The sequence below is a fragment of the Rhinolophus sinicus genome, linkage group LG02 (genome assembly GCF_036562045.2).
Source record: "Rhinolophus sinicus isolate RSC01 linkage group LG02, ASM3656204v1, whole genome shotgun sequence".
NCBI lineage: Eukaryota > Metazoa > Chordata > Mammalia > Chiroptera > Rhinolophidae > Rhinolophus > Rhinolophus sinicus.
In genome coordinates, this window is record NC_133752.1 from 100,339,445 (window position 1) to 100,351,737 (window position 12,293).

Sequence of the window (12,293 nt, forward strand, 5' to 3'; positions counted from 1 at the left end):
CAAAACGATATCTGAACCCCCATGTTCACTGCAGCATTATTTATAATAGTCAAGATATGAAAATAACCTGTGTCCATTGACAGATGAATAAAGAAAATGTGGTATAAATACACAGTGAAATACTATTCAGCAATAAAAAAACAATGAAATCTTACCATTTGCAACAACATGGCTGGGTCCTGAGGGCATTATGCTAAGTGAAATAAATCAAACAGAAAAAGACAAATACTATATGATCTTATTTATATGTGCAATCTAAAATAAACAAAACAACAACAAATAAACCAAGCTTATGGGCTGAGGGATAGAGAGAATGGATTGGTGGTTGCCAGAGGGGGAGGGGGCTCGGAAGGGTGGGAAAAATGGGAACAAGGGGTCAAAAGGTACAAACTTCCAGTTATGAAATACATCCTGGGGATGTAATGTACAACATGGTGACTATAGTTAAAGATACTGTACTGTATATTTGAAAGTTGCTAAGAGAGTACATCTTAAAAGTTCTCATCCCAAGAAAAACAAATTTGTAACTATGTATGGTACCATGTGTCATGCGGGGTGTCCAGCGGGGTCTCTGCTCCTGCTCCCCATAAGAGAATGCAGGACATGGTGAGGCCAAAAAGGAACACCCACGGAGCCATAGGTAGGGGAGTCATACCACTATATTCTCGCTGGCGACTGGGTTGGAGACACAGGAAGCAGGAGCCACACTGTTCGCAACCCTCACTGCACCGCTTGCAGGCTCAACCACCATCTTCTTGCTAACCCCCATTTTCTGTTAGCGTAGCCACAGCAGTTAGATTAGTGGCCAATGGCTCACTGGTTACAGCTGACGGCCAACTAGCCACAGCTGATGGCCATCCAATCACAGTTGATGGCTATTTACTACCTGAGCCAGCACCTTTCCACGTGAGGCCAAGAGCCTGGAAACTGCACTCCTGGCTCTGTCCCCACACCATGTTTCCCCAAAAATAAGACCTAGCTGGACCATCAGCACTAATGCATCTTTTGGAGCAAAAATTAATATAAGATGCGGTCTTACATTAAAATAAGACCGGGTCTTATATTAAAATAAGACTGGGTCTTATATTAATTTTTGCTCCAAAAGATGCATTAGCGCTGATGGTCCAGCTAGGTCTTATTTTTGGGGAAACACGGTAATGGATATTACTGGACTATTGTGGCGATCATTTCTCAATATATACCGAATCATTATGTTGTATACCTGAAACTAAGATGTTATATGTCAATTATATCTGGGGAGAAAAACAAAAATAGAAAAACAAAAGTACCATATTCCAAATAGTTATTTAAACTACATCTCTGTAGAGTGAAAACTAAATGCTGAGGAAGTTCCAATGAGGCAAGTGGCTGATTTGAATAGGTTTGCCAGGCAAAGTTACACTGAGGAGCTCGGATTAGAACAAACCTTTTCAATTTACATGTTTTCATGGAGAAGCACACTCAGTAATGATTGTTACAGTTAATAATAAAGATAATGATGGTGGGAAAGGAATGTCATGTGCCAAGGCTCAGAAGAAGCGGTATGTTCCATTTCTAAATGCCAAACTGAAATGAAGACAACATTTTTCCAGTTTACAAAATCTTTCACTTATCTACCAGGAAACATGATAAAACATATAAAACTGCCATTTCTATGGGCCCCTGACAATTCTTTCTAGCTTAGGCATTTGTGTCTCTATAAGAATGAAAAACTAGTGCAATGAAAAACCAAGTGGAGTTCCAAAGCCATGGTTAAGGGTAACACCTGCAACCTGGATAGATTGCAATAGTCAGCCCAGCAGGACTAGTCACATGATTGCTCATGTCATTATGTGTCAGCAGAGCTCATTTCTGCGACATCTGATTTATGTTACAGCCCTCGTTCAGAGACAGAACATCTGAAAACAAGTTCGGCGTTCAGTCCATCAACTGTACAGAAAGGTTGGGAATAAAAGACCTTTGAAAGAAGGTGATGATCATATAATGGCTTGCTTCGAGAAAATCTCAACAGAGTGTGGTCAAAGGATGGTGGTACGGCTCAGAGGTGGGGCCCGGGATCCTATGGGAGGGTGCTACCTCACGTTGATCGTGTCATTCTGTGACTGGGGATCCTTAGATATAATCTGGTTCAATCTCTCTCTTACAAATGAGGAGCATGTCGATGTCCATTCAAATACTGGCTGGATAAAATGCAGTGTCTGGTGACATGAAGGATGCAAATACACACAAGGCTGAATGGGACATGGACCTTATCTATCTTCAGCGAGTTTAGAGCTTACTAATGGAATGAAGATAAACTTAAATATTACCAAGGACAAAATAGGTACTTGCATTTGAGAATCTTAGGTTTAGATTCAGTGCTATGAGCACGCAGGGGAAGAACGTCTTCCTTCCTTTGGGGGGCGGAGTGGGGTGGGGTGGCAGGGCGGGAAGTTTAGTGAGAAGTTCTCAGCTGAAATGAGGGAGTGGCAAACCTGGGTCAGGACGAGACACTCCTGGAGACATAGTGGTAAACAAGACAGACAGTCCATGCCCTCATGAAAAATATGCGATTTGGGGAGCAGAAATTTTTTTTAAACATAAATTGAAGGAAAGTGTTTTGTTGATCCCTTGAGGTACCTTCTGGAGCTGCATTAAAATGCAGAGAGGAGAGCCACACAGAGGATCTGCATGAGGACAGACGGGAAATCTGTACACCGAGTCCTCTCTGTAGCATGTGATTCCAGTATTCTGGGACTTTGAGCCTGAACTTATGGTTGCGGAGCATTGCGAGATAAGTGGTGCATTCTGCTTTCTCTTCCCAAATAGCGGAATAAATGTTGCAGGTGGTTCTCCTCTATTTTGGGAAAATAGCTTCATGGTGGCCTCTGACCTTCCAGAGACATTTATCTGATTGCATGAGAAATTTCTTCTTGTGTTTCTCTTAACAGAGGTTTCCAATTATCTGGATATGTTGGTTTGTCCTTGATACTTGCTGGTTCAGCCCACTCGGGAAACGGACCCATTCAGGAAGGGAAAACATAATTGTCAAGTGAATATTTTCCTACTGATTATTTGTGTCAATGAAGTGGAAACAACTCAGGAGGGTACTTTGTTTTTTGAATGCTGGAATGAGATGGAAATGCAGTGGCATTTTTCTGTGATCTTATAATAACCTTTGTCATTATTAGTGATATCATGGGCTACATCAGTCATGCTTTGTGAAAAACAGATTTTTCTCCAATATCATAAATGTTTTAAAGGCCCACATCTTACATTCACTTTCATAAACATATCAGCAATTCATTCTACCTAGAGAATTATTATGGGATCTTCTCTATATTCTCATGGTCTACTTCCCCCTGCTCTGCAAGGTTTTTTTAAAAATACCCCGTAGTAAGTAGGTCACGATTCTTCAAACTTTCCTGTGGGAAAAGGAAGAATAATGTGGTGCAAACGTCTCCCATCTGAGGCAGAGTTAAGGCAACATGCTTCGTGAAGTCACCAATGTACCGAAGAAAGGTGCTATGTGAGAACAGGCTACGGCATCGTTTTTAAGAGCTCTGGCTCAGTCAGTAAAAACCAAGTCCACAGTGTGGCAATGGGAGCATGACTCCATAGGGTTGTTGCAAAAATTAAATGAGATGTTAAATAGTATAAAGCACTTAGCATAATGCCTGGCACATAGAAAGCATTAATGATTCTTATATCATCCTTTAAGAAGACTAATACCGGAACTTCACATGGCCAGCCTACCCTCAATGGACACCAACAGAGCTTCCACATAACCTCCCCCTACTCCAAACATCTCCAAGATGTCATGTAACGTGAGCCGAAGAGTATCTACACATGGCATTCATTCAAAGCTACACGGTGAGCTTTCCTCCATGAATTTGGAATTCATCTTGGGAGATTTATCAGGCATGTGAAAGGGAAATGTCTCCTAAATGAGCTAGAGAAAGCAATGAAAAAGAAAGAAACGAGGCCAAGCAGTGACTTAAAACATGTCAGAGTCTGGTCTATTTTTTCCATCAACATGTGCTGTTCTCATTAGTGGGAGTTTCTCACACACTCAGCAAGGGAATAGGCCAAAGTGTGTTTTATGATATAGCATTAGGGCTCATCCAAACATTTAAGGGATGTGGTAAGCCATAAATTTCCTCCAGATTGTAATCATCGTTGTGAGATAAAGTACTCATGACCCCAAACATGTCTGACCTTTGAAATATCACCGACGTCTTTAATTTTTGTTTTTCCCAATAATGAGGCAACTTTCTGATATATACTTTGTCATATGAGATTTGAAAACATCTCTCCAACTATCTGCTGCAAACACTTCTATTTTCTTGTTGGTCAAATCATTAGCTTAGATAATAGATGAGAGGTAGACAATGGACCAAGAGCCAAACCCAGACCTCTGCCCTTTTTATAAATAAAGTTGTATTGGATTGCACCTAAGCTTAGTCATTTACATATTGTGGCTGCTTTCACTTTAAATGGCAGAGTTGAGTTGTTCAACAGAAAACTGTGTGGCCAGCAAAACTTAAAAGTATTTACTATCTGGCCCTTTGTAGAATAAATTTCTCTCACACACACACACACCACCCCCGCCGACCCCGCAACCTAGATCATTCTCTTGTGTAGAAGGAATGAATTCTGCTTGAATAATGTCTATCAGATTCTCAGAGAACTGAACATTTTTCCATGATATCGAATCCAGATACTTCGTTGATTGGAATAGAAATGAGGAACTGGAGATAGGTTTACTAAACTGGGAATTAGGAGTGAATGAATGAATCATTCATTCATTCATTCATTCATTCCACATAATACACCACCACCACTATAATAAATACCAGGGTTAGAGTGTGAACAAAATAGGTAAAGCCTGTGGGCGTGTAAAGTCAATGAGGGAGACAGTGACCAGTTCATTCACTCATTCATTCACTACCTATTATGTGCCAGGAATTATTTCAGGTCCTGGTATATACCAGTTAACCACACAAACCATGCATTCTGATGGAGGAGAGACATAATAAATAAGTACATATAAAAATAGCAGGTATTGGTAAGTGCTATGATAAGAATATTAAACCATATGAAATTGATGTTTTGATAGGCCAAAAATGATTTAACACTGACAATTTTACATGGGTCAATCTATCAAGAGATGTGATAGAGAGATGACTTTAAATTGGGGCAAGGGGTCTGGGACAGCTTCACTGAGGTGACATCTGAGCTAAGATCTGAATGACAAGCATAATCCTGCCCTGCAAATACCAGCAATTTCCAGGCAGGGAGAGGAGTCGCTTGTGCAAATGTCCTGAGGCCAAAATAAGTTCGGCTTGTTTGAGGGAGAGACAGAAGACTCAAGTGGCTGGAGCAACGTGGGCTGTGGGGACAGAGACAGAGTGTGGCTGACAAGGTAGTCAGGGCCAGGTCAGATGGGGTCTTGTAGGTTAGGATAAGGATACTGACTTTTATTTCAACAGTAAAGGGGAGGCTTTTAAATAGAAAAGTCACATGATCTGATTTACGGCTTCTGAAGTGTTTTCATTCCTCTTGTGTGGAAAACAGACTGTGAGAGCAAGAAATGAAGCAGGGAAATGTGCTGGGAGGTTGTATAGAGATCTGAGCAAAACAGGACGATAGCAAGGAAAGGTGGAGAAAAGTGGAGAGTCCATAGACGTTTAGGAGTTGAAATCAACAGGAGCTGTTAATAATAGTGTGGATGTAATTAAGAAGTTAAAATGAGGGATTAGGGAGGATGCCTAGCTTTCCAATTTGAATACCTGGCTGGATAGCTGTGTGACTCATAAGACTTGCGAGCGCCAGAAAAGCACTATGTCTAGGGGGAGACTATAGATATAGTTTGCAACCTGTTGCGGTTGAGTCATCTTTAAGACATCCCATTAGCTATGCTGAGAACTGTGCGAGCTCTGAGGAAAGGTCTGGGCTGAGCTGTCTTAAATCGTGGGAGGAGAGATGGGAAGAGAAGTGAAGGCCAGTACAACCCCTCAGCAGACAAGATGGTTAAAGAGAAGGGGTGTGGAGACAACTGGTTCTGTTAATGAGTGCTGGGACCTCATCTGTCACTTCATCTTCTGTGCTCCATTCCCTCATCTCTAAACGGGAGAGTTAAACTAGATGTGAGGTTTCCAGACTCTTCCACAGAGGTGATGCAGGGGCTGGGGTAGGGTATAGCAATGCTAGGTATTCAGAGTTCCTTCCCTGTGGGCTCTCACTGTCAGATTTTTCCCCCTCAAGTACTATCCATGAACATTAAATCTTGTGTTACTCATAATGCCAGATTTGTCTTTTATTCTTTTTATCATAGGTTGACTACATTGCCATTTCCTTTTTCTTCTGTGCACTGAGAATATTTTTTCTGGATTGAGCTAATTTTGATTTTTGTCTTTGAATGCAGCTTTCGCGTTTGCACTTCCCCAGTGATCAAGGGGGGAGTGCTGAAAATTGCGGCCGGGTCTTTTGGTGGAAGTAAGGTTTCTTGTATGCCCCTAAGGTAGACATTAAACTAAAAACAGCCAACAACTCCGTTCCCAGCCTCGACTTTTCCGTTTGACAAAATAGACCAAGGATGTTGTCCAATACATCATTCTTGAGAAAGGTTTATGACCTGAACTTGTTTCCCATCAGCAGATCATGTCTGAAAACACTAAATTATGGTGTCAGCAGATTTAAAAATTATTCCTTGCGATCACTTTTTATGAGCAACAGGTTTGGCGGAACTCCAGGCTGTATACCTGCAGCAAACATCTGAAAACCGTCTATGCGGGTTTGATAGCCTTTCGACCATGATAAACCAAGTATTCTGCCCATTTGTTCATCAGACAAGGGCAGGGACAGTCTCCTTGCTGGAACGGGGTCTCTCACCGCTGGATTTCTAAAGCATTCTACTGCTGTGACTCCTATCGCGTACGACCCTGCATGGCATCAGCACACACATCTTCACTGATCTGCTAGATTATCCCATTTACAAGGTCACGCTGTATCTTTGCTTCTCCCACATATGACAGGCAGAGACTTATTATTAGAGACTCCGTGGTTCAACGAATCAGCACTAGCCAAAAGGATGCCTCATTGTAAACAACTAAAGGATTTAAAATGCAATTCATAAACACTACCCCCTTTGTAACTTCTCGGGAAAGGATTACACAGTTAAAAAGCTGATGGAATAATGTTTGCCAAGAAGAGGTGTGGACAGAATGAACTTGATGTACCCAAAGTACTCGATGTCAAAATGCTTGTCTTTGGCAGGGCTTTGCAGTCCAAATTTGGGAGGCTTTGCGTACTCCAGACATAAAGCAAACTTCACTTGTGTTAGGGACACGTTTGGGGGAAAGGCAACATTATCCCTGAATTTTAAATGGGTTAAGACACGAGATCATTATCAAAAAAGGCCTTTGGAGGGCTTCATTTTCAAAATTTATAATCGTCATCACACATTCCTGGAATTTAGGGCCCACCCTTCCACCTGTGCAATCATATTAATAAGTTAATCACCCAAAACAATTTTTAAAAGCACTCTTAACTATTTCAATTTTATAAATGGGTTACTAATCCAGTTAAACTAAAAATGAAATTCATTCTAATAGTGTCATCATAAAAACATTTACAGAACTACTTCACCATCTCTCAATTACAAATAAAACTTAAACCTACAAACAGGAGAAACATCACTGATAGACCCATAAAACTGTTCGTGCTGCTTCATCTAGAAATCCTTGGAATTATAGAACAAAAGCAAAAAGCCACATGCACAAAGATGTTCATTGCGTTGTTAATACAAATCAAGGACTGGAAACAATCTAAATTTCCAACAAATGGTAATTTAGTAAACAATGTACACCAATGTTATGGCGCTTTATTTTAGCCATTACAATCATGGCTCTGAAGTAGGCAGAAACATGAAAATATGTTTGATATTTCACTGGAAAAAGAGCAGATTATAAAATGGCACATACTACCAGGGATGCCAAAAAATGTATACACATTTTAAGAGATGTTATCTATGAATTACTTTTCAAAGTTGAATTGAATTCAGTAGCAATGTGTAGTATGATATTCGCTCAAATGATGGTGTTAATCAAATGAATGCCAGCCTCATTCATTGTATTACAATTTGAATAGCTTTTTCTTTTCTTAAAATGTGTATACATTTTTGACACCCTCTGTATATACTGTACAGCATGTATACACGTGAAGTTCTAGAAAACCAGATGCAAGAATTTGTAAAAAAAAAATAATAAGAGGGATAGTGGCCATTTTTCTTCTATTTGCTCTTTTCTATAATGTTGCTGCTTTTAAAAACAAGAAATGTAGACAAACACAAACGCAGAACTCATGAGAGGGAAATAATAGCTAATTAATACAAGATGTATGTCAGGAAAGAGGTTGCAGTAACCCACACTCTTCTACTTTTATTCCTTATTTGGGTCTTGGTTTAAGGCCAATGGGACTATATTTTGGGCTAGGTATTTGGGAAAACATAGAACCCACTTTTAATAAAAATCCCTCAATTACACATTTTTGTATTTAAAAAACTGCCTCAAGTGCTTTTTGTTGGGGAATATCACTTGGTGTGACATTAAGGCCACAAATTCATCGTGAGCTCTAGCAAAGGTATCAGCTGAGACTCGGGTGGAGGGACCTTTGCCACTCTGAGCTCCGTGGCTGGGATTATCTTGGGCCACCTAGAGAAGCAAAGGTCATAGTTCACCTTTTTAGGTGTATTCAGAGAAAGACCTTATTTCATAAATTCTACTCAGTCCGTGTTAAGGTCAGCTGAGCATCTCTAGCTTTTCCAAAACTGACCCAGGGAAAAGAAGAGGTAAAAGAAAGAACACACGTTTCCAGACACTGTTTACAAGAGGAGCAGGAATAATGTTTTCTGGAAAAAGTTCGTTTGTTTGTTTTTTAATAGGCATTCCCAGAAAGTTTCATGCGGCGCCTGTCATCTCTTGGGGGGGGGGGGGGGCATGAAACGCAGCACTAAATACGACCAGAGCGGGTACCTGAGAGTGAGCTGCTGTCAGGAACCACTTCAGTCAGGCTGTGCACACACTCATTAAAACGCACCCGTCCTCCCCTGTCGGAGTGAAGCAGGGCTTCTCACGCCTGGCTTTGCCCATCTGCTGCAAGCGGTGTCCCTATCGCAAAGCAGTGTGCCTCCTACACGCAGCTCTGCCGTCACTGAAACCCACCACAGGCATTTCACTTCGCATCCCGCGCTCCTTAACTGGGGTGGGGGAGGGGAGGAACTTGGCCATAAACTGAAACAGCGATGGGAGAGAAAGAAACGCAGGCCTACCTTAAAACTTTCCAGTCTTTGAGTGGATCCAAGTCAGAGATTAAGGAAACCATTGTCTAAGAAGCGGCTGAAGGCGAATCCAGTCCGAGAGGAGGGGGCAGAGGGGTGGGTGCAGGGGAAGGAACCCGCCGGCCGCCTTCTCGGCTCAGGCCAGCACGACTGGGCGCCCAGCACAGCTCTTCCTACTTCTAGGATTGATAAGCAGTTGTCCTGGCTTTTCTCCACCCCCCAAATCAATCTTGCGCTATTATTACTTCCCAGCCCCAGCTCATTTCTCCACACCACCTTTGACAGCCCTTGTAATCTGCTCCAACTGATCAAATTTGACCTTTTTGTAGCCCACTTTATTCCAAGCACAGCTGTCCGTTAAATCTCTCTTTATTAACACCGTCCTCCTTGGCTTCCTTTTGGAGCAAACACAGATCAAGCCTGAAGCCTCCAGACTTTACCAGCAATCATTTACAGATTGCTGCAAGCTGCCGCCCTCTCCTCCTTGGGGGCATTCCTGCCGCCGCTCCCATTCTGCTTTCATATTCCTGTCAGAAGACTGGTTAGGCTTCTTTCTTCCCTGTTTTTGTGGTTTGGGTTCTGTCTGGGACGCCAGCCTTGGGCTTAGTTAGAGCTTCCCTCCGAGGCTGTAACTACATCACTGTTAGGATTTATTTTTTAAAAATAATTTGGAACCCGGCTGCTAACAAGCTAGAATTTACAGTGTGTTTTCTGGCAGAGATTTTGCTACACTGTTCTTTTTTTTTTCTCCTTTCTTTCTTGTGTTTTTAAATAATAGCATGAAGGGGAGCTGTAGAATCTCTCTAAACATTAAGAGAAAAGGGAGTGGGCTTTTCTCCCTCAACGTATATATCTTTTGTCCTTTATTTACAACCAAACATCGGTTCGATAATCATCTGAAACCATGAATAGAGGATATTTTTTAAAAAATATCAACAACAGGGTTATCTTCCTCTAGTGTCTATAGTTTTCTTTTGACTTGTCCTGATGTGGTTCTTTGTTGAGTACCAATTTCTTCTTTTCATAAGCACTGTCTCTTTAGCATGGTTTTCTGCTTTCCCAGGTCCTACTTAAGACTCTACAGCTGAAGCTCTTCCTCCTGTCCTCACAGGGTCCTAGAATTAGAAGACCTTAGAATCATCTAGAACAGGGACCTCTAGAACATGGCCTTTCAGGTCATCCAGATTTTCATTACATGCCACAGGAACTTCCCGTAACGGTATTTCCCTTTAAATCAAATTCCTCTTTTTCTTACACTTATTTTTAAAGCACTTTTTAAGATCCTTACCATGAATAGAAAATCATCTTCCCAGGTTTAACAAAACAATTTTTATTGTACCTAGACACTCAGACTGGCTAAAGGCACTGATACTGGTCTTTTTTCTCTTGGTTAAAAGGAGTTTAGCGAGTGTTGGGGGGTGGTAAGGACACTCTTGCACCAACCAGAGACTTTCCCCACAAGAAAAAGCAAATATTTAGAAAATATAGTGCAATTCAATGTTTTGTAATGACCTTAGTATCTAAAGTCTTCAGCCAGGAGGAAAGCTTCCAAGTTTTTGCCTTTAGGCAGAAACTCAGGAGAAGGAGAATCTGTTCATCCATAGAGAAAGGTGTGGTGACAGCTTTGGAAAGCACGCTGCTTTTACTGTCAGGAGTTCTTCGAGTTCATTCCAAATGCCCCACACAGCATTTTCAATCTGTTCCCCATTACCCTTTTCTCTCAGGACCCCTTCCTTAAAATATGCAGCAAACACTCAGTGTAGATGTGTTTTCTCTTTTACCGTCATATATACTTTCCTTAATGGCTGTAAATGACTCTCTTCAGAAATGCAACTATCTTTAAGCTAAAATTAAAGAGAATTTCAGACTTTTTACAAACACCATGGCCTCTCTGGGGCTTCATACTTCTTCCCAGGCAGTCTTGCTGTCCCACTAAGGATCTGGGGCCACACTGTAGCAGTGTGTAAACATTTACATAACACCTCTAATCCCCAGGTACTTCAACAAATGGGTGATAATGACAGCATTTGTGTAGAGTACCTCCAAAGGGACCTGAATGCTTACATAATAAAGCGTTTCTCCCTTTAGAAGGTTAGCAAGAGAAAAACCAAGTTTATATGAAATAGTTTCTGTGACTATAGTGACATCATCCTTATATCACTAATCCACCACACCCCTGAATTCAGATCTGGGGAAGGAAGGGGAATGAGTCTTTAACTCTTGGAGTTCAGGGTTAATAGGTAAAAGGGGGAGGGACTTAGCTTTCAGCCAAAAGACAAAAGGACAAAAGCATGCTCATAAGTTACGGAAATACTGCTTTAAAGCAGTTGTCTTTCCCAAAACTTTTTAAAGGCAGTGGAAACTTTCCCTTGAGTACAATCTTGTACCATGTCCACGTACAGAAACAGGTAAAAGTGAAAGTTTATCGCCAGGTGATAGGAACTGTCCTAATTTCTTTAGGTGTGTTAACTCATTCAGCCCTCGTAACTCACTTGTCAGTGAGGTGAGTGACCAGGAGCACCCCCGTTTTGTTAATGCACATGAGGAATTTGGGCATGCAAAAGGAAGCAACTGGCCTGTGCTCGCAGGCTAGCCATCCACAGGGGAGGGGTGAGACCTAGAAGGCGACCCTAAGGGACCCACTAGAGCAACCACTGCAGGGCACTCCTTTGCATGTGTCTCCTGGTTTCATTCCAAGGCGCCCTAGAGACACCCTAACCTTCAGGAGGACACCTGAAAGTATTTGGTGATGGGGGAGTTAAATGATCTTTTAAAGGTTGTACCAAGTCCAAAACAAATGGAATATTTTGCTCTTCTCTTTCTTAATTTTGGGGATCAAGTGTTGTCTTAATACAGTGTAGATTCATTCCATGCTTTATAGATTGCAGATTTCCTTTCCCCTGTCCTCCTAAGCATTCCCTGAGTCTGAACAGCTTCTCATCAAATGGATCCATTCCTACTAAGAAAAAGAAAA

The 12,293-nt window shown here is 41.5% G+C and overlaps 1 protein-coding gene across 5 annotated transcripts in view; it reads right to left on the reverse strand.

The window, feature by feature from the left end:
* Positions 1–12,293, reverse strand: part of CELF2 (CUGBP Elav-like family member 2) — a 786,847-nt gene that overhangs the window by 487,670 nt on the left and 286,884 nt on the right. The window contains exon 1 of one of the 5 annotated variants that reach the window (XM_019738187.2): positions 9,311–9,505. The exons of 2 other annotated variants lie outside the window; for them this stretch is intronic. In XM_019738187.2, the coding sequence (XP_019593746.1) occupies positions 9,311–9,363 (53 nt within the window). In that variant the 5' untranslated portion in view covers positions 9,364–9,505. Of the gene's footprint in view, positions 1–9,014; positions 9,032–9,310; positions 9,506–12,293 lie in introns of those variants that run through there. 2 more of the 5 variants (XM_019738190.2, XM_074325004.1) reach the window with 2 other exon arrangements.